Source organism: Ornithodoros turicata, chromosome 3 (assembly GCF_037126465.1).
Source record: "Ornithodoros turicata isolate Travis chromosome 3, ASM3712646v1, whole genome shotgun sequence".
Lineage (NCBI taxonomy): Eukaryota > Metazoa > Arthropoda > Arachnida > Ixodida > Argasidae > Ornithodoros > Ornithodoros turicata.
The window spans coordinates 94,134,364-94,157,927 of record NC_088203.1 but is presented as its reverse complement, the minus strand read 5'-3'; the positions used below and the strand labels follow the sequence as shown (position 1 = coordinate 94,157,927).

The following is a 23,564-nucleotide window of genomic DNA, read 5'->3' as shown; positions in this document are numbered from 1 at the left end:
TCCCGTGTGATTGTGTAAACAGAATCGCACCACCCTTGCGCTCCTCCGGAGGTGCTTTATATAAAAGTCGCGATATATACAACTCATTTGAGGTCTGTGAAGCCGTCGGTCGACTCCTCGTGAAGCGCACAACGAGAAAGGTATGTTTCACTATTGTCTTCAAGATGAGGAAAGTTAGGTAATAGTCGTCCTCATTTTCAGTTCATTTGGCGTGCGTAGAAACTTGCACTGAGAGATATGTCATCTATTGTCGAGAAGCTGGATAAACTAAAGAAACCCGGTGATGGAGACATTCAGAAAATGAGCATTGTTCCAAACAACGAAAAGCTCGACGTGTTGGACTTACGCAAAGTGGACACTATCTATGGGGAGTCCGTGTACGTGGAACTCCTGATGAACAACGATAAACGCGTGAAGGTGTACCTACCCAGTCGTTTTAGGCGACTCACGGATGAAGATTTGCAAGAAATGCGAGAATTACCAGATCTGAAACTAGAGAAGAAGGAGAGATTCGGGGATGGTAAAAGAGCCGCATCGCCCGACATCATCTTTACTCACGCGAAGAAGAAGTGACCGCGACGAAAGTCCGCGTCCCATATGTAATCAGCGGGAAAAATAAAAATACATGTATTTCTGATTTTAAATGTTGCGTTGTTGTGATGGATTAGGAAGATAGGCTGATATGATGGGAAGCTCTATTGATAGAATGATATGATAGGGAGCTATAGCGCGTATTCATTGACTAAGCAAGTGTAGTTTGTGGGGAGCTATAGAGAATAAAGGACGCCAGGCGTTTTTAAGCGACAAACAACTTTTCTAGCAGCTTTATTGATTTTAGGTCATTAGCGGCGAGATTATCGGAAAACAGGGATACAATGCTCTTCAGTGATTTCCCTTTCGCCAACAATGTCGCCGCGATACAACAGTACACACCACACATTGGAGAATACAGGCTTTGGATACAGACATCATTATATTCGTCGACGGTGAGGCGTTTCAGCTCGGGTTCGATGGGCGGCAATCCGAAGGAATCAAAGTAGATGAGGTCATCCTTCATTTTCGCGTACAAAATCCAGTGCTCCCCAGCTTGCTGTCGCCGATCGGTGTTCACCACGATCATACCCGGTCTATCCAGTGCGGGCAGACGGTCGTCTCGAGCGTATACACCGCGGAAGAGTGCCGAAGTGTAGTCGTTGTACTTCAGGAGTCTCTCGATATCTTGCTCGAACATCGCTAATCCAGTGTGACGTTCCTGTTCTTATCGATGGACATAATTCGCACACTCTCGGACAGTATCAATACGGTTGTGGGTTCGGCTAAGGCACGTCGGAACTTGAGCTGCAGACGAACGTTTCCACGCCTGATCGGTGACAGGTGGACGGAGGATTGATCCGGATCCAGGTCGTAGTACAGTAGGAACTTGTTTCCAACGTAGTGGTCGTATTCGTAGGAGACGTGCTTCTCACACAGCTGCTCCAGGAGGTTGAAGTAGCTTCGGTGGTTCAGGTTATTGCTGAAGTCGAACGTGTCTATTCGCTGCGTCCCGTTCACGGTGAGCGTCGCCGACTCAATGTCGCAGTTCACGAATCGGTACGGGTCCCGATTGAATGCTCCCTGGTAGGCTAGGGTGGGCACGAATGCGACCACCACCTTAGACGGTATCTTCTCAGGAAATAAATCTTCCAGGCATGCATCCAGGTTGCCAACTGGTAGCGAACGAATACGCGATTCACTTCCGGCCAGTGTGTAGAGAGCCTTGCGCTTCTGCAATTCCGTTTCGTGTCCGAGGAATAGGCTGGGAGACACGGTGATTTTCTTTATGTACAAGGTGGCACTCATGATTTCCACTTTATGCGCGTGCTGCTCCTGATCGGTCTTCATAATGCGGAACGCGTCGGAGCCTTGATAAAAAACAAGCCTAATTTCCACTCCCGATATGAGTAGCTTAGGCTGCAGGAAAATGTCCGAGTTGATCTTGGAAACCAGGTCGATGGTCTTGCCGCCGCGTGTGAGGTTGTATCGTTCGGCCGGTCCACGAGCGCGAATGTTGTTTTCCGTTTGACGCGCTTCTTCTTGCGTGTACAGACCTGCTTTATGCACGGTATTTTGCTCCGTGGTGCTGGCGTGAAGCAAAATATCCAAGTAGCTTCTATAGCTATACAAATCATTATTCGTGATCATGGTCTGATTCAAGAAGACGGCTACGTTCTTGAAAAGCGAGCTGGCGAACGCGTTGACGGGGTAGACCTCGTCGTAGGTCGTCCGATCGCCAGCCTGTGTTTCCGGTAGCGAACCATCGTCACGTACGATGCGGACTTTCGTCACTATGTACGCGGAGTTCAAATCGAGATAGTGGTGCCCCAAATTCGAAAGCTGGAACTCTATGACGGAGGATATGTCAGCGACCGGGTAGAATACCTCATATTCCCCCTTCAGTATATGCCACTGCGTTCCCGGCACGGAAAATAACTGTGTTTCCGACTTATCCAACAGAGGAGTGTCGGGATGTACGACGTTAATCGTGTCCATCTCGCAACTAAATTGTGGCCGCGCAACCAGCGTGATTTATGCCGTCGAAGACGTCCGGTTTTCTCCTCTTTCTTCGCCCGCCAGCCCCTCCGAGGTCGCGGAGAATTTCACGGCCCGTATCTTTCGCCGATCTTTTAAGCGCACTTCGGAAAGAGTCTCCCTCCGACAGATTTTTGGCCACGCGCTTAGCGGCCGCAACAGCCGTCTTTTTTAAGTAGGGCGATACGCGTTTAAAGAGTGGAATAGCGAAACGCCCGAGCTGAGAAAAGAAATTGCCTCCCCTCTGGTACAGGTGCGACCTGTATACCGTCGGAACGCCAAATCCGTAGATTGGTACCGCTTTAGTGTACATGCTTAAAGTGCAGCGTCAGCGTCGATCTACCGCGATTTTGTAGCGGTAGCTTGCGACCCGTGTCGTCGCGTATAGAGACGGTGATTGAGGAAATTTCGCGCTGCACTAACTTAAAATACTGAACGGGTAGAAAGCTGAAACTCAGTTGTTCTTTCGTTCTATCGTATACGAATGGAATTAATTTCAGTATCGGATGCCGCCCGTTTCCCACTACGGAGGGCGTGACGAGATCCGTGTATATCATAATACAGTTAATGGGAAGATCTATGGTCACTTCGTCGACGCCCGTATCGTTTTCCGTAAATACGGTTTTCGCGCCGAAACCCAGTAGGTACGCAAAGTAATCGGATAATGTAAGCGACACGTTTTCCCGCAAGCTCAACGAACACTTCCTCGCCCATGCATCGTACGTGAGGGAAGCCTCCGGCTGCAGACGCTCATGGATGGCGCTCACGAGAGCTTCGGGTGTTTCGTAGTAATTCGGTGGAAGTGAAATGCGCCGACTTTCCGTCTCTCGAGTGTTTATGTGGATGCGGTACGTCTTCACTATGGGATTACACGTGATGTGCTTTCGGGATCCTTCAACGTGGATGTGCTTCACCTGAATGAGGTCCAGGAACTCGGTCGACAAGTTGAAATTCGTCGGGAGAGAAAGCGAGTAAGTGTTGTCTTTGTATTCCACCCGTGATTCTGTATCGTTCGTCGCTCTGAAGAATTCGTTGAATGTGTCGGTAATGAGCGATCGGGGTTCTAAAATTAGATCGTTATTGATCACTATCACCCGGCGAACTCGCATCATAACGGCTCTTTCCTCCGCGAGCGGTAACACGTTTGGGACGGCGCGTACTTTACCGCCCTCCCGGTGATCTCCATCGATGTCGACGATTCCAAAGGCGAGATGCAGCGGTCTGTCGATTAGTTTCGCCGAGCGCACGCGCGACGGTAGCTTAAACACGTAGTGATCTTCCTCGTAAGTCCACTCTATCCCATATTCGGGGAATATTTTATTCAGTAGCGTGTCCGTGTCTTCGAACGTGAGCTGTTTTGTTTGCCACTTCTCCGTTGATAGCGTTATCAGGTTATCAGGCGCTTGGTTCACGTTCAGGAAGCTGTTGGGAATGGAAAATCCCTCTAGACCGACGACGTACGAATCATCCAGGTGTAGCGGCTTATCTAACGCGATCGTGAAGTCATTCAGCGTGTTGGACGGGTACAGGTCCATGCTGGCGTTCGAGAGCAGATACACGTAAAATTCATTTTCTGACATCGTTGGCGGGCACCCAAGAATCGTGATCTTTGGCGTATCCGAACCAACGAACCAAGTAGTGCAATACCCCGTTAATTTTCTTCTTTCTAATCACCGCGGATATGAGTCGCTTATCGTACGAGGAAAGATGGTGGACTGGCTGCAGCTCCTGCTCGTAGAATGATCCCAGTATTTCTTTTCCCGTCGAATCTTTCACGTACACTACGGGCGGATCGGTCTTTCTCGTTCGCGACACCTCGAACACTTCGGCCGTCCACCTTTGATCGTAGCCTTTGGCGAACACGCCGCGGTCTAACGCGAGCCGCACCTGGTCCCCTGATTTATACTTGCTCTCGCGCGGGGTCGTCTTACGATTCAATCTGTTGAACAGAGCTACTTCATTTCCGGCGTTCACGTTTTTCGGCTTTTCGCCCGTGACAGAGTGTACCGAGTCGTTATAGTCGGCCACTATCTTCGGCAGCGCGTTGATATAATTAAACTTCCCCGTACTAGTGAAATGCCTGGCTATTCTTTCCCTAATTGTTCTCTGCAGGAGAGCGTACTCGCGCCCAGTGGTGTTGGCATGCAGCGTCACGTCACCTCGAGCTTTTGTGCCGTGCTCGTACGCACCCACGACTCGAAGGTGATGCGCATCAGGACGCACCACGGTGAAGATTCTGCGAGGCAGTGCGTCAGAGCTTTGATGGAAATGCGGGACGAGATGATCGCCCTGAACGCCTGCCCCGCGGAAATGGTGCTGAATGATGAGCAACGAGCGCGGCACAGAGCTGCCACCCACTGCGCGTACTGCGGGCGGGAGTTCGCGCAAGATGTATCCCGTGTCCGGCACCACGACCATTCCAAGCGTTGTACCGCTGGCGAGACAAATTACATCGCAACGCTGTGCAACCCCTGTAACGTAGCGTGCACGACGCGGGAAAAACTGCCCATCATGGTGCACAATCTGGCCTACGATTTGGCCGGACTACTGCGGGAATTTCACCTTCTCGGGTGGAAGCGAGCTCCCTTCATCGTGGCCAGTTCCATGGAAAAAATCCGATCGTTCGAAATTGGCACCTTCCTATTCAGAGATACCATGCAGTACCTAAATTCGTCGCTGGGAGAGCTCGTGGAAACCGTCAAATCCATGGGGGGCGCAGAGGCGTTCCAATGCCTGAAGCAGGTATTTGGAGACGACTACGAAATTTTGCTTCGTAAAGGTGTATTCCCGTACAGCCACGTTAGCTCGTTCGCGGTCTACGACGAATTGGCTCTGCCGGCAAAATCAGCCTTCCGAAACGATCTGATGGGGGAGGATATAAGCGACGAAGACTATCAGTACGCGCTGCACGTATTTGAACGTTTTGGATGCTCGAATCTGAGGGATTATAATGCATTGTACCTGAAAACGGATGCCCTGTTACATGCTGACGTAATGCAGCACTTCCGGCGCCTGTGCTACGACGCGCGCGGATTGGAATTGCTTCATTGTGTTTCGCTGGCATCCTATTCGTGGCAATGCGCTCTAAATTACACGCGGGCAAAATTGGAGCTGATCATCGCCGAGGACATGTACCGGACCATCGAATCGGGTGTTAGAGGTGGACTCTGTCAGGCGAGCAGGCGTCATTTACGGGCTAACAACCCGCTGTGCAGTGGCTACGATCCCGATAAAGAGGAGGTGTACATATCGTACATAGATTGCAACAATCTTTACGGATTCAGTATGATAAAGCACCTCCCAGTCGGCGATTTCGAATGGGTCGAGGATTTTAGCTCCGTGGATTTTATGCGTCATCCCACAGATTCGGACGTGGGATACGTGTACGTGTGCGATTTGGAGTATCCAAAATCTATCCACGCGCTGACGCGGTACTTCCCCCTGGCTCCCGAGAAGGCTGTCGTTCCGAAGGAATGGCTCTCACCATTCCAGCGAGGGCTCCTCGAAGAGTTAATGTATCAGCCGGCGAACAGCAAAAAGCTGCTGCTCACGTGCAAGGACAAGGTCGAGTACGTCGTTCATTACGCGCTGCTCGCGCTCTATTGTAGATTGGGCATGCGGGTGACGAAAATTCACAGAATTCTAAAATTTCGTCAGGCACCATTCCTGCGTCCCTACATTGAGGACAATGTTGCCAGACGCGTCGCATCGAGCACGACGTTCGAGAAAAATTTCTATAAAATCTCAAATAATGCGGTCTTCGGGCGTACGTTGCTAAATAAATTTAATATGCGAGACATTCGAGTAGCCTTCGATGAGGAGACGGCGAGTCGCCTCGGGAGTCGGGCGGAATGCGCGCGAATGGAAATTTTGTCCCCCGATTGTGTCATGTACGAAATGCGCAAGAGAAAAGTGCGATGCGATTTCCCCCTGCAGATTGGCTTCACGATTTTAGAACTGAGTAAGTTAACCATGTACTCGTTCTATTATGAAACCCTGCTGAGCAAGCTCACTTGTCCGGTGATTACCTGCTACTTTGACACGGATTCTCTGATCCTCGGCCTATTCTGCAAGGACTACGAAGATCAGTTACGCGCGATCGCCGACGACCATTTAGACTTGTCTTCCTTCGATCGTGATCATCCACTGTACAGCGAGAGGAATCGCGGTAGACTTGGCGCGTTCAAAAGTGAAACGGGTAGCGTACCCATCGAGGAAGTAATATGCCTGAAAGCCAAAATGTATTCCATCAAATTAGCCGGGGGAAAACAAATTGCAAGAGCTAAAGGGGTCAAAAAGAACATTGTGCGCAAACACCTCCTCCATGACACGTACCGCGATACCCTATTCAAGCACGCCAGCGTATCGCACGAACAGGTGTCAATAGTGGGAAAGAAACAGTGCATGTACACCATCCGAAACGTGAAAAGAAGTCTGATGGCGTACGACGACAAACGGTACCTCTACAATAACGTGGACTCCTACCCGTACGGAAGCTGCGAATATGGTAAGCTCGAGTGGATGACGTAGATAGCGGGATTTCACACGGCATTCTTTCCTCCGTCGCACAGATAATGCAGAGGATGAGTAGGAGTAGCGTCATTTGACCTGCGTCACTGGAAGGATGTGGTACCTCGTTCTCTTCTCGCTCGTCTCGTGCGCACTGGCGCTGGACGCCGGCAACTGCACTGCGAGCATCAAGCTGGAGAAGGATAAGCACACGTACGCGCACGAATGCCCCGGCGACATCTTGGCCATCAGAGAGTGGCACGTGGTACCTATGCGGTCCGGCATTAACCTGGACAGGAACGCTACTGGATCGTTGCGTACGTGCCTTCACTCGCTGGACGTGAGCGACAGCTACGAAGATATCCAGTGCACGCGGAAGTGCCAACTCACGGAGGACGAAATTTTTCTCAGCCGCTGTCCCGGAGACGTCTACATGATCCGTCACTTCCGTGGAACCATGCCCAGCATCAAGGGAATCAACCTCTCCAAAACTGCCATGCTTTTCCTCAAACATGTACTCAATAAACGTTGAAAGGTATTTTTTTCCCTGTCTGTTCGATCTCATAGAGCTATCTGAGATAGGTTTTAGTTGAAAGGTATTTTTTTCCCTGTCTGTTCGATCTCATAGAGCTATCTGAGATAGGTTAGAACCATCTGAAGCCGCCGCCGCCGCCGCCGCGCGCCGTCTGGTGGCGAGCCAATCGGTATAAGTTTGAACATCTGAGATAGGGCCGCAACGGGTGGGTGCCGGTGAAGGCAGTGGCGGCGGCCAATCAGATGGGGGGGGGGGGGGGCTGGGAGAGTGGCTTAGAATGGACCAATCAGATGGGTAAGTTTGGACATCTGAGATAGGGCCGCAGCAGGGGTCGCTGCAGCCGCGCCTGGACCAATCAGCGGTCGCGCCGGCCAATCAGCGTGAAGCCCGCTGGGGGTGGAGTCAAGTAATGAACATAAACGGGCGGGGGGCGGAGCTATGGTGAACCAATCAACGCGCGCGCGATCAGTAGCGGTGGCCAATCAACGGGCGCGCGCGGAGCCAAGTAATTAGCATGAAGGGGTGGAGCTACGGTAAACCAACCAATGCTCAGTCAAGGCTTAGCATGAGCCAATCAGCGTGTGAAGTGGGGGCGGAGCCAATTAATTAGCATGAAGGAGCTACGGTCAACCAATCAAAGATCAGTAGGCTTAGCATGGGCCAATCAACGTGTGAAGTGGGCGGAGCTAATGGTGGCCAATCAGATGGCTTTGGATTTGGCTTGTGTTGGCTTAGAACTGGATTGTGTTGGCTTAGAATCGGCCATCTTGGATTAGAAAAAAGAGCCCGTTATAGCGCTCGGTTCTTGTGCCGCTCGGTTCTTATGCCGCTCGGTTCTTATGCCGCTCGGTTCTTATGCCGCTCGAAAATTATACAGTCTATATCTATACTACTGCTGTTAGAGTGTACATCAGAAGAACCGAACATCTACTCTTCTTATGATTTTCTGCGATAATGTTCATTCCTATATCATTCATGTAATATCTGACAGGGAAAGAGTACACCCTTAATACAGGTGGTGGTGGTGGTGGTTGTGCTGGTGAAAGGTATCGCCGTTGTCGGCCTCACAGAGGTGGGCAACGTCACGACTGACGCCCTGGGGGAATGTGCTTCCTGGGCCGACTTCTATGGGAACTGTACCGACATATGTCTGAAAGGGTCGGAGGAAAACCCAGGAAAACCCCAGACAGCACAGCCGGCACCGGGATTCGAACCCGGGTACTTCCCAGTCTCGACGTGACACTGCAGAACAGAACTTCACTGCATAGCACGCTCAGCACCAACCACTGGCACGGATGATCGGAATATCGCTTCCGATTCGCAGACAGATAGGAACGTACGCCTTTTTGTGTCAATCATAATAGATCCAAATTGACATAAAAAGGCGTAGGCCTGCCTCTCTCTTTGAATCACAAGCGGTAACCCTGTCATTCACAGTAATGGTGCTATGCGGTGAAATTATGTTTTAGAGTACAGGGCAGCGCTGCTGCAGCGGTGTAACACCCTTTGTCGTTATCATCACCATCATCATGATGTATTTGCTGTGTTGCCATGAGAAGGTTCGAATTCAAAGGAAGGAACGAAACCAGGTGAATGAAAAGACAGGCTCAACAAAATAACAGAAAAATAAAAAAAAGAATAATATAGTTTCTTTTGTACTACATAAACGTTTCCCATTTTCATGTCCGCGTTTCATCGACCGTGAGGCACTGGCCTTTTTCTCCTGTTCCATCGGCGCGTTTTGAAAGAAGCTATATCATTTTCGACGTTACTGCCAAAAGCAACACATCTGAATACAATCTTTGCAAACAGCCGTACATGAAAACGTCATTCTCTCGTAAAAATATTTCGCAATTACTTTTTTGTTAAAAGAGTGCTATTTCCAGAGCGACGAATAAGCAAGAACATTTGTGCTTCTATTCCGCATTCTGATGCAGCTTCACTAAAGCAAACATCCACAAAAGATTGAAAGACGTCAGATAATTGAAGTCGTCAGATGTCGTGCATTTCCTTCCGAAACTTCATCCCACACGGAGGCAATGAGACGGCGTCAAAATCCATTCCAAATACGTTCCAGAAATCGCGGCGTGGAGAAGAATGTGTCTGTATTGCGATGAAATCGGTTAGCTTATCGCGCTCTTCTTCTCCTTGCCAAAAGAATGTGTTGTACGAGCTCTAACAAAGACCCTATTTCTTTCTTCTATCCATCATCATTATCATCATCATCAATGAGGAATAATCGAAACGTATTCTAAAATATTTACACAACGCGAAAATGTCGATTGGGCAAAAGCAGAAGCGTTATCATCTCGATCGAGAGAGATAACATGGAGTATTATGGGCAAGTAGTCTCTTTTCATTTGTAATGAAGATAAAATCGCCCCAATATTGTCATTTATCTTCCTTCCTAGATTGCTCTTGTGTATAGTTTTAACAATGTGTGTTCTAAATGACCCAAACGGTAAAACCTTGAGACAGGTAACAAAGGACACGTTCTCTAAAACAGCTGAACAGTCCGTTTGGAATATGTACCAGCTCGCCTGTGCCCCTTGACTTTGTTCTATGATAACTTGTTAGTTACTGATGTAGTTTTTTTTTTTTTTTTTTTACATTTATTCAGTCTAACTTTTTGCTGATATGCATAAAAGCTGAACCATTTATCTCAATTATTTTTATGGTATCCCTGACCAATTGAGTGAGTCGCGACGATAACTTACTCACTCTAACTGACATATAGATATAGATTAGGGTGGAAAAGTAAACTAAATCTTGGAACTTTCAGCCGCGCCGCACTCTGGTTCACATTATATCCCTAAGAAAAATCGATAACTGAGGTCTGACGCAGAACATCTGAATGTTAAATTGCGGCACTGAACCCCCCCCCCCCAGATACGTGGAGTGCAGTTGCGGTAACCTACGTGATCGCTCGATTGTCCGCAGAGCAAACAAACTCTGTGTAGGTGTACTAAGATAGCCAACCCGACTTACGTACACTCATTTCTCTCATCATCATCGAGAGCAGGACAAAATCTTTGGTTTGTTTGTGGACCTCGGGAATATTTTTTCTTTCTTTCTTAATCCAACATTGTTTTGTTTTCTTGCATGCTTCACAAGAATGTAACTGCAATGTGACGTAATTTTACGCGATGCGTTATTCTCCATTTTCGTTGCCAGTCAGTTTATAGAACGAAACACGAATACGAAGGTCAGAGTAGAATATTAGCACTTTTAAGCCAGACCTGTATACGTGGCGAATTTCCCATTATATTTGTTGTTGTTGTTGTTTATACGATTATGCGTAACGATGTCGATATGCATAGCAGAAAGCACCCGCCGGTCTGAGACTAGGTTACCAAAGAAACATAGCGCATGATTTTTATCTGCCTCATATGTTTCTCTCTGTCTGATGCTCTTCGTCTAATTTAAAGACGCCAAGCCTATCATGCATGCGATCTTCCAACTTGAAGCCTCTTCCGTATCTATCGAGTCATGAAAATCCCTCCAGGTCTCGTGGGCTCTTCACAGAGCCCCGCACCACTTCTGAAAACTGAACATATTGTTATCCGTTCATAAATCACCGCAACTTTGCCTAAAATAAGAGCAGCCATGAGTCCACCCCCAAGTGTCTTCTTCCTTCGCCTATGGCAAAATAATATACTTTACCACCGTTTTCTTTGCCTGGAGATCATCAGCTTTGTACGGTTCCTTAGCTCTATTGAAAGATCCCTTCGTTATCAAGCATTCATCACGTCCCCCTTTGTACTTTTCATTAAACTTTTTTTTATATGCGTTCTTCTCTCGCGCTCCAGTGAACCCTTGAGCTATAGTTTTCAACGTGCTAATGCAGCGCGAAGCTTCCTTTGATTTCGGTGAAAGAAAATCAACGCCAGAATGAAATAACATAATGAAGTTCTCCAGTGGAACGAGACAAAAAAAAAAAAAAAAAGTAGCTCAAATATATTTGCAACAACTGCTCGCGCGAATGATAGACTAGTGGGAATTTATCGATGCAGAGCAAAGCTGCGTTCAAAATTGCTTCGGAAGCTTCGAATAACTCTTGCGTTTTTTTGAAAAATGACGATATAATTGAGGTATGTAGCTATAGGCGCTAGTGCGTTGCACGAAAGGTTACGAACCTTAGAATGCGCGTCCACAGCGGAATGCAGCAAAATGCTTGTTGTTAGCATCTTCCACGTCACACTAAAGACTGAGAGGTGACGGGTTGGGAGTCCACCAACGGATGTACTCTAATAGGCCATTTGAAAAAGTTCCAGGGAGCAGCGCGCGCTCTGGAAGGGCGTGCCGGGAAATGCTGTGCAAAACGACAGCGATTTGCTATCGTCTCCGATCGTCGTCATCGTCGTACTGGCGCATGCGCCGTCGCTGTCGTTTTGCACAGCATTTCCCGGCATGCGCGCTGCTCCCTGGAACTTTTGCAAATGGCCTATTCCTTCATTCCTATCCTCCTATTCCATCCCTCTGCCCTCCTTTTCCACGACTGTATGTCACTCATAGAGACAGTTTTTTTTTTCTAGACACACACGGTTTTTAGTTCTTTTTCACTCACAGACAGATAATTTTTAGAAATATATGAAATATAAACCTTTATTAATAAACTATATTTTACGCAATAAAACAGAGACAGAATATATGGCTCATTATCAGAAAACGCAGTCTCAGCTTGTCTAATAAGCACTACCCAACCAGTTCTGAAACACTAACACCCAGCACTAAGCTAAACGCTAACGAATGGGTTCTGAAAAAAAAAAGAAGAAAAGAAAAAAGTCGCATTCACAGAGAAGGGACAGCAGTGAATGCCTTCTTTGTGACCGCTTTGGCTGTGTTACGTCACTTCCGATAGAGAGACGGCCTCATCAGGTTCATTAACTCTCCTTTCTTCCACTGGATGTTGTTTGCAGTCAGTCAAGCATAATCCCTTCGCGGCAGATCAGCTCCCTCCGGGTAGAGAACATCTTTTGTTCCAATCCACTCTGTGCTTGTATTATGACCGGGCAGAACGACTTCACTCGTAGCGATCCGGTTTATGCGTAGGAACCTGACGCAGTGCAAGCGGGAGGATTTCATTACCGCGGTGCAGTGGCATTTGAAAGCATTTTCCCTTCTCGTGCGTCTGAAGGGTTCATAAAATCTCAAGGAGGAAGGAGGTGATGTTGTTGTTTGTTTGTTTGTAACGAATAAAAGAGAGAGGAGGGAGATGTTTTAATAAATGATTGTCCTTTCCTCGCAAAGGTAAGATGGTCCGCATTCATCAGAATCATTTAAGAAGATCTGAATAGATTTGTCACAACCACTATCAGGAGACTGAAAAGGAAAGAAGAAGATGAGGGGAAAAAAGGGGGGGGGGTACAAGAGCTGGTAACTGACCACTCTCCCACGCGTTCGCTCCGCGTGACCAGCTCGGGTGACTGAGTGGCTTGCGTGCTGGCCATGCCACGTCAAGACTGGGAGATACCCGGGTTCGAATCCCGGTGCCGGTCGTGCTGTATGGGGTTTTTCGTGGGTTTTCCTCAGACGCTGTTAGACATATGTCGGCACAGTTCCCTTAGAAGTCGTCCCAGGAGGCGCACATTCCCCCAGAGCGTTAGTCGTGACGTTGCCCACATCTGCTAGGCCGTCAACGGCGAGCCCTTTCACCACCCACCACCACCACCACCACCACCACGGGCCGAAGTGATGCATTTAACGCGCGTTATGTTATACCAGCTCGTGCTGGGATGGGCTCAGTGGTTAGCGTGCTGGCCATGTCCCATCGAGACTGGGAGGTACCCGGGTTCGAATCCCAGTGCCGGCTGTGCGGCCTAAGGTTTTCCCTGGGTTTTCCTTGGACGCTTTCAGACATATGGCTGCCGGCACGATCACGGAGAGTCGCGGTGTAAGAAACGAAGCAGAAATTCAGCAGCTGTCAAGTTTTTGTACAAATCTTCTGAAAAAACCTGTGATTTCGGTTGGAATAGTGTGCTATGGCCATTGGCTTCCGATTTCATAAAGAAAAACGGTGCCTTTGTTTGGCTAATTTTCGAGTTCAATTAGCAAAATCAACTTAATTAATGTGTGACGCGAATGCAAACGGCCTGAATCTGTGGCAAAAGCCTGTGTGTGTGTGTGTATTCCAAGTAGTTTCATAATTTTCTGAAGTTAAACCTATTTTTAGAAATTTAATGACACTTTCTCACAGGACACCATGTATACTGTTTTTGAAGCCAGCTTTAGTTTAATATGTGCGTTGTGTAGCCAAAAGATCGCACTAAAACCCAGCGTTGGTTTCATCAGCCTGACGAACGTACTTTCGTCACGGCAAAATCGGAAGTAAAATAAAAAATGAATGATTGAATGATTGATTGATAAAAGCTGTGATAACTCTCCCCGGTCTCCCCTATTCATGCGCTTCACTTGTCAAACTGTAAGTTTCACATTTTTTTACTCTGTAAATACGATGATCTCTGACCTGTTCCTATACCATGCTCCTCCATTCCTAACCTTCAAAACAAAATTTACATTATAAGCTCTCTATAGCACACTCCGTGCAACGCAGCTCACCCGCCTTTGCAGTTACCAATCCTGAAGACTGTGTCTCGCGCGCAGCGCTATATTCCACTCCAAACTTTCTGCGATACTCTTTGGAATACTCACTGGCACGGCGGAGGCGCCCAAACTCAACTCAAATGGAAAACCTGTCACTGCTGCTGAACCCCGGAACGAAGCGAGCAGGGATTTCGAGGGACTTAAGCTCGTTAACGTTTGCGTTTTGGTTCCGGCGTTGTAACAGAGGTCTGTGGAGATCTTGCGAGGTGCGAGAACCTGCTGTTTCCAGCACGATTTTGGAACGCGTTTGCACGCGTACTTCATTATCTCTCGCGGAAGATAATCTTCGAAATGTGCGACGTTAACGGTATCGACGATATTGCATGCTGGCACATGGCGTGGCAATGTAAATACGGAAGACATAACGGAGTTTCTCTTCTGTTGGTTGCAATCAGTAAAAACGGTACTGGGATCAAATGAATATGAAAGGAAGACATACAGACACTTTGCACGAAACTCCAACCAAGCTGTTTATCGCAGAAACCGTGTGTTATTATTAGAGGGCGGACTTTTAGGCACACTCTTAGAAATGAACTTTACCGCATAGCACGCTCCTAGCCAGCCATCATCTCGAATGATATCGTTGTCTGCCCTGATTTGTTAAAAACGGGAGGCGTACGCCTTTTTTGTGACAACTATGAACAGTATATGTGTCACAAGAAAGGCGTACGACTCCCATTTTCAACAAATCACAACAGATGACGATATCACTCGGGATGATGGTTGGCTAGGAGCGTGCTATGCGGTGAAGTTCATTTTTAGGGATGCACTAACAGGTAGCGCACTTCGCCACATAAATCGTTCTAGGCCAACCAACCTTCGGAATCGTATCGTTTTATCTTCCGATTGGAAGGAAAGTTGATACATAAAAAGGTGCGCGCTCCTTTTCCCGGGAGAGGCTTATCGGGATACAGAGCGATATCATCCGCAATGATTGGCACACTGCGTGCCATGCGGTCAAGAGCGCCCCCTGTTAGTGGCTAAAAATCCGCTCTCTATAGTTATTAGGGAGTTTTAGTACGTCGAACGCTATGGCTTTTGCGTATGGAAGGGAAGAGATAGCGCTGGTGGTTCTGCGCACAGCGCGAAGCTCTCTTTCTGTTGTGGGCGTGCGCAGAACCAACAACGCTATCCCTTCCGTACGCAAAGGCGAAAGGCGGCAGCGTACGACGCACTAAATCTCTCCATTATACCCATTAAAATTTTTACGCGCCCCCTGGCTTAAGCTTCCGTGAGCAACTTGATAATGCAATTCTCACCGTGCTCTTGAACGCCAACCAAGAAAAGCTCTCGCCTGATCCGTAATATCTATACAGAAGAATTAGTAATACAATTCCCTCCTGCCTCCCATATTATCCTAGCTTCATTACACAACACCTATTGTTCTTTTCCCGTAGCGCAGTTTCTCTTTTCTGTTTTTTTTTTTTTTTTACCGATTGTAAGAAGAATTTTCTATCAACCAGCCCAGCCCAAATTTCAAGCTTGATTCCAGCATTGTGTAACCAAAGAGAAAAAGAAAAATGATGGATAAGAAGATCTCTTACCAAGGATGTCACATTTTCTATCCTGGCCCGACAAATTTTGAACGGATGTCGAAATTCTGTCTCACAAGCCCCGAAGACACCTGACTATTCCCGTTGCTTAATTGTTGCACGGGGAAGGTGGGGGGAAGGGGGGAGGGGGTCGCACGGAAAGGAGCCTTCCGAATGGTTGCCATGACAACATTCCGGAAGTCATTTCTGCTCTACGTACCGCGAAAGAGTTTGCCCCATTTGCACAGCTTTCGTGTCGTACATGGTGGGCGACTCGAAAGCGAAATTACGCTAAATTTACCGATGTCGTCTTCAGCTTTTTTTTTTCTTTTTCTTGGGGGAGCACGCGATGCAGAGGAGACGAGACTCAGGCGAATTACTCGCCGCATGCGTAACACATGCATTAGAACCAAGAAACTGGCACCCTATTTGAGTAGAATTTCTAGTCAGCCGACTTACATATTTTACCGAATAGAGGCCCAATAGTAGAACAACACTGTGTCAAAGGTGCCACCAATATCGTAATGCTCGTCAAATACAGCGGTAAACTGCAAGCACATAACACTTGGTAAAAAAGAAAAAAAAGAAGTCTGTTGCGTGTCCGCTACGTAGCCATCAGGAGCCGCCAACCATTATCGGGTACATAGATCAGCGTTGCGCATTATTTTCCACCAGACGTTCGCGCTGAGCCATTCTACCGCAATTCTGCGCTGTGCCACGTGTGTAACGTGTCGCTCTGGATTTGCAAGGAACAAACTGTCATACCCCTGTCACACGGCAAACTGAATGGCATTCCCAGCGAATGACAGTCGCACCGAATGTCATTCGTTTGTCTTGCATCATCGAGCTACAGGAAGCAACAGAGTGCCATTCGGAAATGGTGTCATTGCCGATGCTTAAGACGCCAGGGTCGAACATATGAAGCATTATACGGGTACATTGGTTGTATTTTAGAAGCCCCGCCAAAGAAAAAAGGTGGGTATTTATTGGAAGAGAAAAAGGAAAGGAAGAAAGATGGGAAGGTCAGCCAAACGGTGTGTCGACTTGCTATTCCGAAATAATATGAAAATAAAACGAGTAAAGCTAACTAAATACAGTAAACTAGAAAGAAACTATTTAAAAAACAGAAGGCGAGGGATGGACGAGTGAGAGATCAAAGAAAAAAATAGGAAAGGAAAATAAAAATAAGGATCGATTAAGATAGCACCGTTTATAGTGCGCTTAGAAAACAACAAATACCGCATGAATAGGGGGGTGGGATATGTTTGTTGAAAAAGAAAAAAAAAAAAAGGCGGAAAAGCTAGTCGAAACTAGCGACACATTAGATTATTATACAAAAATCGTTGCGTTTTCAACGACACTTAGTTGGCTAAGTATCACAAGCAAATACAAGTAAGAAGCCTATCAGCACCAGTATTATAAGCCTTTCTTCCTTCATGTCGAAATTTATCAAATTCGTGATAAAATGTTGGAGTGCAACTTTTCATTCGTCTTTGATTCAAATGGTTTATCATTGTTGTTTTTGCTACCTCTCTACTGCGAGGGTACGCATTCGGTGCGAACGGGAAAAAGCGCTGAAAAGCGCACTCACTCGCTGTGCGAATGCCATTCGCATGTATTGCCATTTGGTCTCGCCGTGTGACACAGAACGGATGTCATTCAGTGCGAATGTCATTCACTGGGAATGACATTCAATTTGGCGTGTGGCAGAGGTACCAGACTATGCCGCCAACATAAACTGCCTGTCTGCGGTACCTTTAACCTATACCTTCACCGTATCGATCACGATCGTCATCATTACGTATCACCGTATCGCATATCACCGTATCATCATGATCGTCGTATTTTTCATTTGTCGATAGATACCCAAGTACCTCCAGGTAGCAATAAAAGGCACCCAAGTAATGCGGAGAAACGTTACAAAATCCCCGGGCAATTTGCGCTCACCATGTATACCACAACAAGCCTCACCACAACAGGGACGTATTTCTTTAAGACGGACGATGTGTAGTTCCGAAGAAAGGGATGCTGTTCCTGTCTGAAGAAAGGGCATCGTCAGACAAGTTGACGAATGATGACGAAGTCACGGTAGAGAAACCCCCGTGGTACCGCAAGGAGTAGAACATGTTCTCTCCATGGCTGCTTTCGTATACTACGAATTCTTTCGCACGAGCACAGCAAATGGGCAGTCTATCTTACTCAGTGTTATCGAGGAACACGGCAAGACGTGTAAGTAATATCCCAAAAGGGACGCGAAGAACGTAGAACATAAATAGGATCTCCGCTGCTGCCCAGACTTGTTCCCGTTACTCGACAAAAGTAATTGATTACCGTTACCAATTACTCGACTCCAAATGTAATTGAGTAACAGTAGAAAAGTAACGCGTTACTCCGGTCGTTACTCTGCATTCGCGCAAATTATACCCGTCCTTGTGTGCCTCAAACAAGAAAAGTAAAAAAAAAAAAAAAAGGTTCAACAGCGGAACAGCTGAAGTAACACGAAAAACAAAACCGTGTAGGACAGGTAGATCAGTACGTCTACTGTATTTATAGCCCGGGTAGACGTTGACCCTATTGTGGAAGACCATTGCGTGGAACTTCCCCATGACTCACTAAACCTCCAAAGCTTCGGTCAGGTACCACCACGTTGGTGTAGGAGGAGATTAGGGAGAGAGACCCTGAAATTCCAGAACTTTATTACAATGACCGCGGCTTGCAATAGTAGAAAGATCAACAAAGGCTGACGGCACGAGGGGCTTGACTTGGGGCAGAACATCTGAATGATAAGTTAATCTCTGATGGACAAGTAATCGATTACAGAAAAATAAATGATTACTCGAAAAATTACTTTGACAGTAAAGTAACTGAATACTCGAAAAATTACTCCAAAAAGTAATTCATTACGAATAACGCAATTACTAGTAACGCGTTACGCACAAGTCTGCTGCTGCCCCAAGAATGCTGGCCGACGAAAGGGAGATTTGTCCTGCCACGGGTATTTACGCAGAACTGGCGTACCACGTAGTTCCCTAAACATTAAAGTGCAACTCTTCACCATTTCGCCCACACCACAGAGCCATTGTACATGAAAGATTTTTTTCATAGTAATGTCACCATTCACCTCACACGAAAGGGCGGTAACTTCCGCGACATAAGCCAGGACATAATAGGGCACATATATAGACAAGACATGTTATGACACATGCACGCAAAATTCACACAGCACGTACAAAGAAATGATAACTAAAAAAAAAAAAGTTGAGTAACTGTACAGTCTTTGGTACTCGCAGCTGAAATAGAGCGACAGCTAGGTCGCTACGCATTGTGAACAGACTTTAACATGAGAAGGGTTGAGGATTGGGCTAGTTGGTAATGAGACATCTGAACTGAGAGCGCAAGCGCCCGTCCTGTCTGTTTCTCCGTACTTTGTCCGTGTATCTTGCGCTCTCAAATCAGAAGACTTTAACACCTACGATTCTTTCTCTGTGTTTGAGAGTTCTTCACATATATAATATGCTAATATTTCGAACCTATCTCTTATAAATGCATTGCAACTCGAACCCGGCCTGTTCAGGTGTTTAGAAATCTTCACAGCCTCTTCTGAATCGGAAGTCAAGTCACTCAACGAGTGTTGCACTCAAAGGAGTTTCGTTCAAACGGGCCCTGGCGTCTTCTGCTTTCCACTCCCGCCACTTGCATCACCACATCTCATGTGCACCTAATGTGCACCACACCTCATGCACAAAGTCGCATCACGTCACCTTCGCAGCGCGCTACCGCCGTGACTCACCGCGCCGCGATATCTGGGACGCACGGCGCATGCACGCTCTCCGATGCTTACATATATAGCTGTCGATGGTACACACACCTAGGCCTCTAAGACAGCGCTTAGGTTGAACGAGACTACAGGCGTTTTAAATGCATTCTAACCTCGTGATCATCATTAAACTTTTCATTATTCAGTTTTCCTGCACCAACAATATATTTCAGCGTTTGAAGAAACAAGCAATTATTTTCGAAAGCCCAACGCCTTCTCCGTAGCCAGCGGCACCGCGTTCAACTTTGCACTGCACGTGATCACCATATACTTTGTAGAACCTATAGTTAAGAACAAACAGCTCTTATTCTTTTTCCAACCAACATACCACTTCTTCTTTTGTGTATGTTGGTAACAACCGAAAATCTCCTGTTTCTGCTCATTTTGTCTCGAAGTGACTCACTTTACGTAAGCTATTCTCGTTGCTTTCAAACACTCACGCATAAATCAGCAGTAATGCTCAAGAGTTTGCGAAGTGTGCAACACAGTATACTCTTCTTAACAAAGTGCCGCATTATTATATGGCACAAAAGGAAACACTGTAACGCGAGCGCTTAGCTCTTGCATACGCTCGTTAACCGTAAGCTCTCGTAGGCGTTACACTGTTCTTCGTGAAAAGGATGGCAGAAAATCGCGCTGAGCCTCCCAAGAGCGTCCCAATAATCGCCTTTTCCGTCGGAAACGAAACAAAGATTGCTGATTCTCCGTTCAAAACACATCCTCTTCACTCATCCAAAAGCCCCCTGTTGACGAACAGGAAAACCAAAAGAAATAACAGTCTTGAAAACGGCAGAACGCCGCGAGTGGTACAGCAGCAGCTAGGCGATGAAAACGAACGGATGTCAGCGACGGATCTCCAGCCCGTTTCCCCTCCCCTCCTTCAAGACACATTCGGGTACCTTCTGCCAACAAGGATACTTTCCGCGGATTGCTCCCCTTTCCACCAGAGGGGCGCTAAATAAAAGCGACGCAAAGCCGACGTAAAAACAAGATCATTCCATTAGCGTTTTTATCTTCGCCTTTTCTTTTCTGTCTTTCTTCCGCAACGCAGGAAAAACACATCTTTTTTTTTTTTCCTTCTACTCTTTGTTTTATTGGGGCCTCAAAGATTTGGTGAAGACCTATCGCTGTTTGTCAGTGTGCGAGAGACACGGCTGGAAGAGGCCGAGCTTGTGTGCCGCAGCACGTTTTCGCTAAGTACACAACAATGGGAGGCGGCAAAACAGTGCAGTATGTACAAGCCGCGATCGTAATAGTGTTTACTTTAGCAGACAGGCCTCGTGAAAGGTTCCATACGTGGGAGGAAAATGCGTTCCCGAAAATCTCCCATCCATGGACGATGTGAAACCTATTTCGCGAGGTGAACGAAAGCTGTTTTCATAGGCATTTCGTTCGTTCTAAATCATGTGCCACGGTAAAGATAATATTTAATGTAGGGAGTGAGCTTGTCGGAAGCTAGTAATCCGTTACGTCATAAAAAAAAAAAGAAACGTTGTTTAAATTTCTATGAAGGTGGTTTGCACACAGTCTGCAAAACGCGGATGACGAATTGAATCCCAAGCTTTTAGGGGCACAGGTTTTTATGTATATCAATGTCCGCCCGCGGTGCTAAGTAATTTCGCTGAAAACTGGACTACCACAGTGATTCGACGACATCGCAGTATTCCGTTTCCTATTGGCGTGCCTGCATCATCTTGGGTTAGAATGATCACACAATAATGAGCGAGGTACGTCGGGATTGTACCCACATAAACGTTGAAGTCGTTACACCACACGTTGCAAAACGGCACAGCGACTACAGAAGAAGGAACGATGAGACAAACGCTGTCTGAGATACTCCACAGTGAAAGATTCAGTTTAACTATGTAGTGTGTACCAAGTGGTGAGGTGTGAGTGTGGTGTGTGGCGAGGTTGGAGTGTGGCGTGGTTTGAGCCGAGCTTTTCCGCTCGGGTGTACATATATGCGTGTATTGCTCTACAGTCGAAATGTGGTTCCTCAACTGGATTTCTGTCATTGTTCTTTAATGAGCCGTCTTCACTGCTGCATGATATAGAAGCTCAAATTACAGGTGAAAGAAAGGTACTGATATGATACCCCGCAACCCATCTTGTAAACATAAATGTTACGCAGCACTCCGCAAGCTCTACGAATAAGAAGTGAGACGTCAATAAAATTGCGAGCATTCGTCACTAAATATAAAGCCATGTCCTTCACTACGCTGTCGTTCTTCAAAGCCGCTCTAGAACATTATTGAACTCACGCGCGAAAATAGAAATAAAAATGCACTGAAAAACAGTGAATAGCATCCACGAAAACGCAACGTATCGAGGAGACAGACACATTACATTCCCCCTTTTACAACGTCCTTTTTGTTGCTTCAGTGTATGGCGCATCTCGATTCTGAATCCCATTTTACAGCACCCACTAGAGACGCGGTCCCCACATTAGTACCAAGCAAAGTCATAATTCCGCGCGCCTGTTACGACCGCCAGAAACACATTTCAGAAATCACAAAAGTCACACGAAGCGCCACGCTATCTCTAAAGTATTCTCCCCGACCATTACACCTATCAAACTCAATACGCAGCGGTCATATTTGAAGCTATGTTTGCGGCGCTATTTCATGAACCACCCGCTAGACTGCTTCCGGCGGTGTAGTTAATGTACTTGCACCATAGTGAGACGTAGCTTCTGTTTATGGGAGCTATTTAAAGAAGAAGAAGAAAAAAAAAATAGCAGAAGACGACCTCTCCCCAGAGACCTCTTCCGTACCCAACTCGCTTTAATGTCCCCCATAAGAGCAACACGATATATGTACGGACGTGCGAAACTGTACTCTATGTAATGAAAAATAATTTAGCTTCACCGCGTGTTTCCCGCTTCACGTAGAGCGCTCTGTACGCTGCACAATGATTGTTGTAACACGTTTGTCAGTTTGATGTCAGGCGTGGCTCAGGTCTTCGCGTTTTAGCGTGAAAAATATCTCGCTAAGAAGGGTACCTGACAACTTGCCTACAATTATAGGCCCTTGTCAGAACCTTGTACAATGCCGTCGAGGTCTTGAAATGTTTATGAAGCTCCTGGTGACTCCATGATAGGCAGGCCTGAGCGATGGGCAAGACACGTAAACAACGCAACACAAAGGCTCAAAATGTTTGAGCCTTCGTGTCGTGTTGTTTGCGTGTCTTGCCCATCGCTCGGGCTTGCCTATCATCCACCAGCTAGCCCGCATCTACGCCATTCTGCCCTGGTGACTCCTGGAGCTCCTGGTGACCGGTTTGCTCCATGCGTTCTGGCCTGATGTTCTGTCTTCCAAGCACCCTTGGTGCCCCATGCGACGTTTTACAGCGTCAGCTGTTAATGGCGGACCCACCCGAGATCGCGTGGTCATCCGCAAAAAAAAAAAAAAACGCACGGGGGTCATGTGACCGTGTCTCGTCACTCGACCTGGCCGGCAACGCGTCCCAGTTCTGCCATAGTTCTACCATAGTTCTACCGGCGGCGTCCTAGCGTGAGGTCACGAACATCTGCCCGTTGGGACATTCCATCACCGCAGGTCGAGACTCGTGCGGAGGAAGACCATCTCCTCACAGTTGCTCGGTGTGTGGTGGCATCCCGAGATCGCATGTGATCGCGCCGTTGCATTATAACAACATTGCATTATACCAAACAATGATTCACACACACACAGCTGACGCTGAAAATCGCGTTACGATTGCGTAACCGTCGCTTCAAGTTTTCTGTCTTTCTTGTTTCATTTCGTCCTCCTTTTGTTCGGAATATCGCCGCCAACGAGGGATACCTGAGTTGCTCCGTGAGCGACTCGAACTTGACTTATTTCACTTAATCCTGCTATCTCTCGTCTAATGTTAAACATGCAATATGGGAAGGGTATGGCTCCTCAGCGGTGCACCCCATGTCATAGACATCATTTATGTATTTTTGCTCTTGATCTGTGCAGATAATACGTGAAGATTCATTATGCTGTTTTGCTAGATT

The 23,564-nt window shown here is 47.1% G+C and overlaps 2 protein-coding genes and 1 long non-coding RNA gene across 4 annotated transcripts in view; 2 read left to right on the top strand and 1 right to left on the bottom strand.

Annotated features, from left to right (window-relative positions):
• The window catches only part of LOC135388852 (uncharacterized), a 105,453-nt gene extending 100,071 nt beyond the window's left edge, over positions 1–5,382 (bottom strand). The window contains exon 1 of the long non-coding RNA XR_010421521.1: positions 5,233–5,382. This is a non-coding gene — a long non-coding RNA (uncharacterized LOC135388852). The remainder of the gene's footprint in view (positions 1–5,232) is intronic.
• LOC135388851 (hemicentin-1-like) overlaps positions 1–23,564 on the top strand; it is a 381,823-nt gene that overhangs the window by 95,639 nt on the left and 262,620 nt on the right. The window lies entirely within an intron of this gene.
• Positions 4,691–7,615, top strand: LOC135388850 (uncharacterized). Its single transcript, XM_064618695.1, has 2 exons — positions 4,691–7,075; positions 7,140–7,615. The coding sequence occupies exons 1-2, from the start codon at positions 4,711–4,713 to the stop codon at positions 7,157–7,159; spliced, it is 2,385 nt and encodes a 794-aa protein (XP_064474765.1). The 5' UTR covers positions 4,691–4,710; the 3' UTR covers positions 7,160–7,615.

Excerpts from the sequence above, each read along its gene's own strand:
- LOC135388850 (XM_064618695.1), top strand. The coding sequence starts at position 4,711 with ATGCAGCGTCACGTCACCTCGAGCTTTTGTGCCGTGCTCGTACGCACC. Across the intron at positions 7,076-7,139 it reads GTACGGAAGCTGCGAATATG|ATAATGCAGAGGATGAGTAG; the intron begins GTAAGCTCGAGT and ends TCCGTCGCACAG.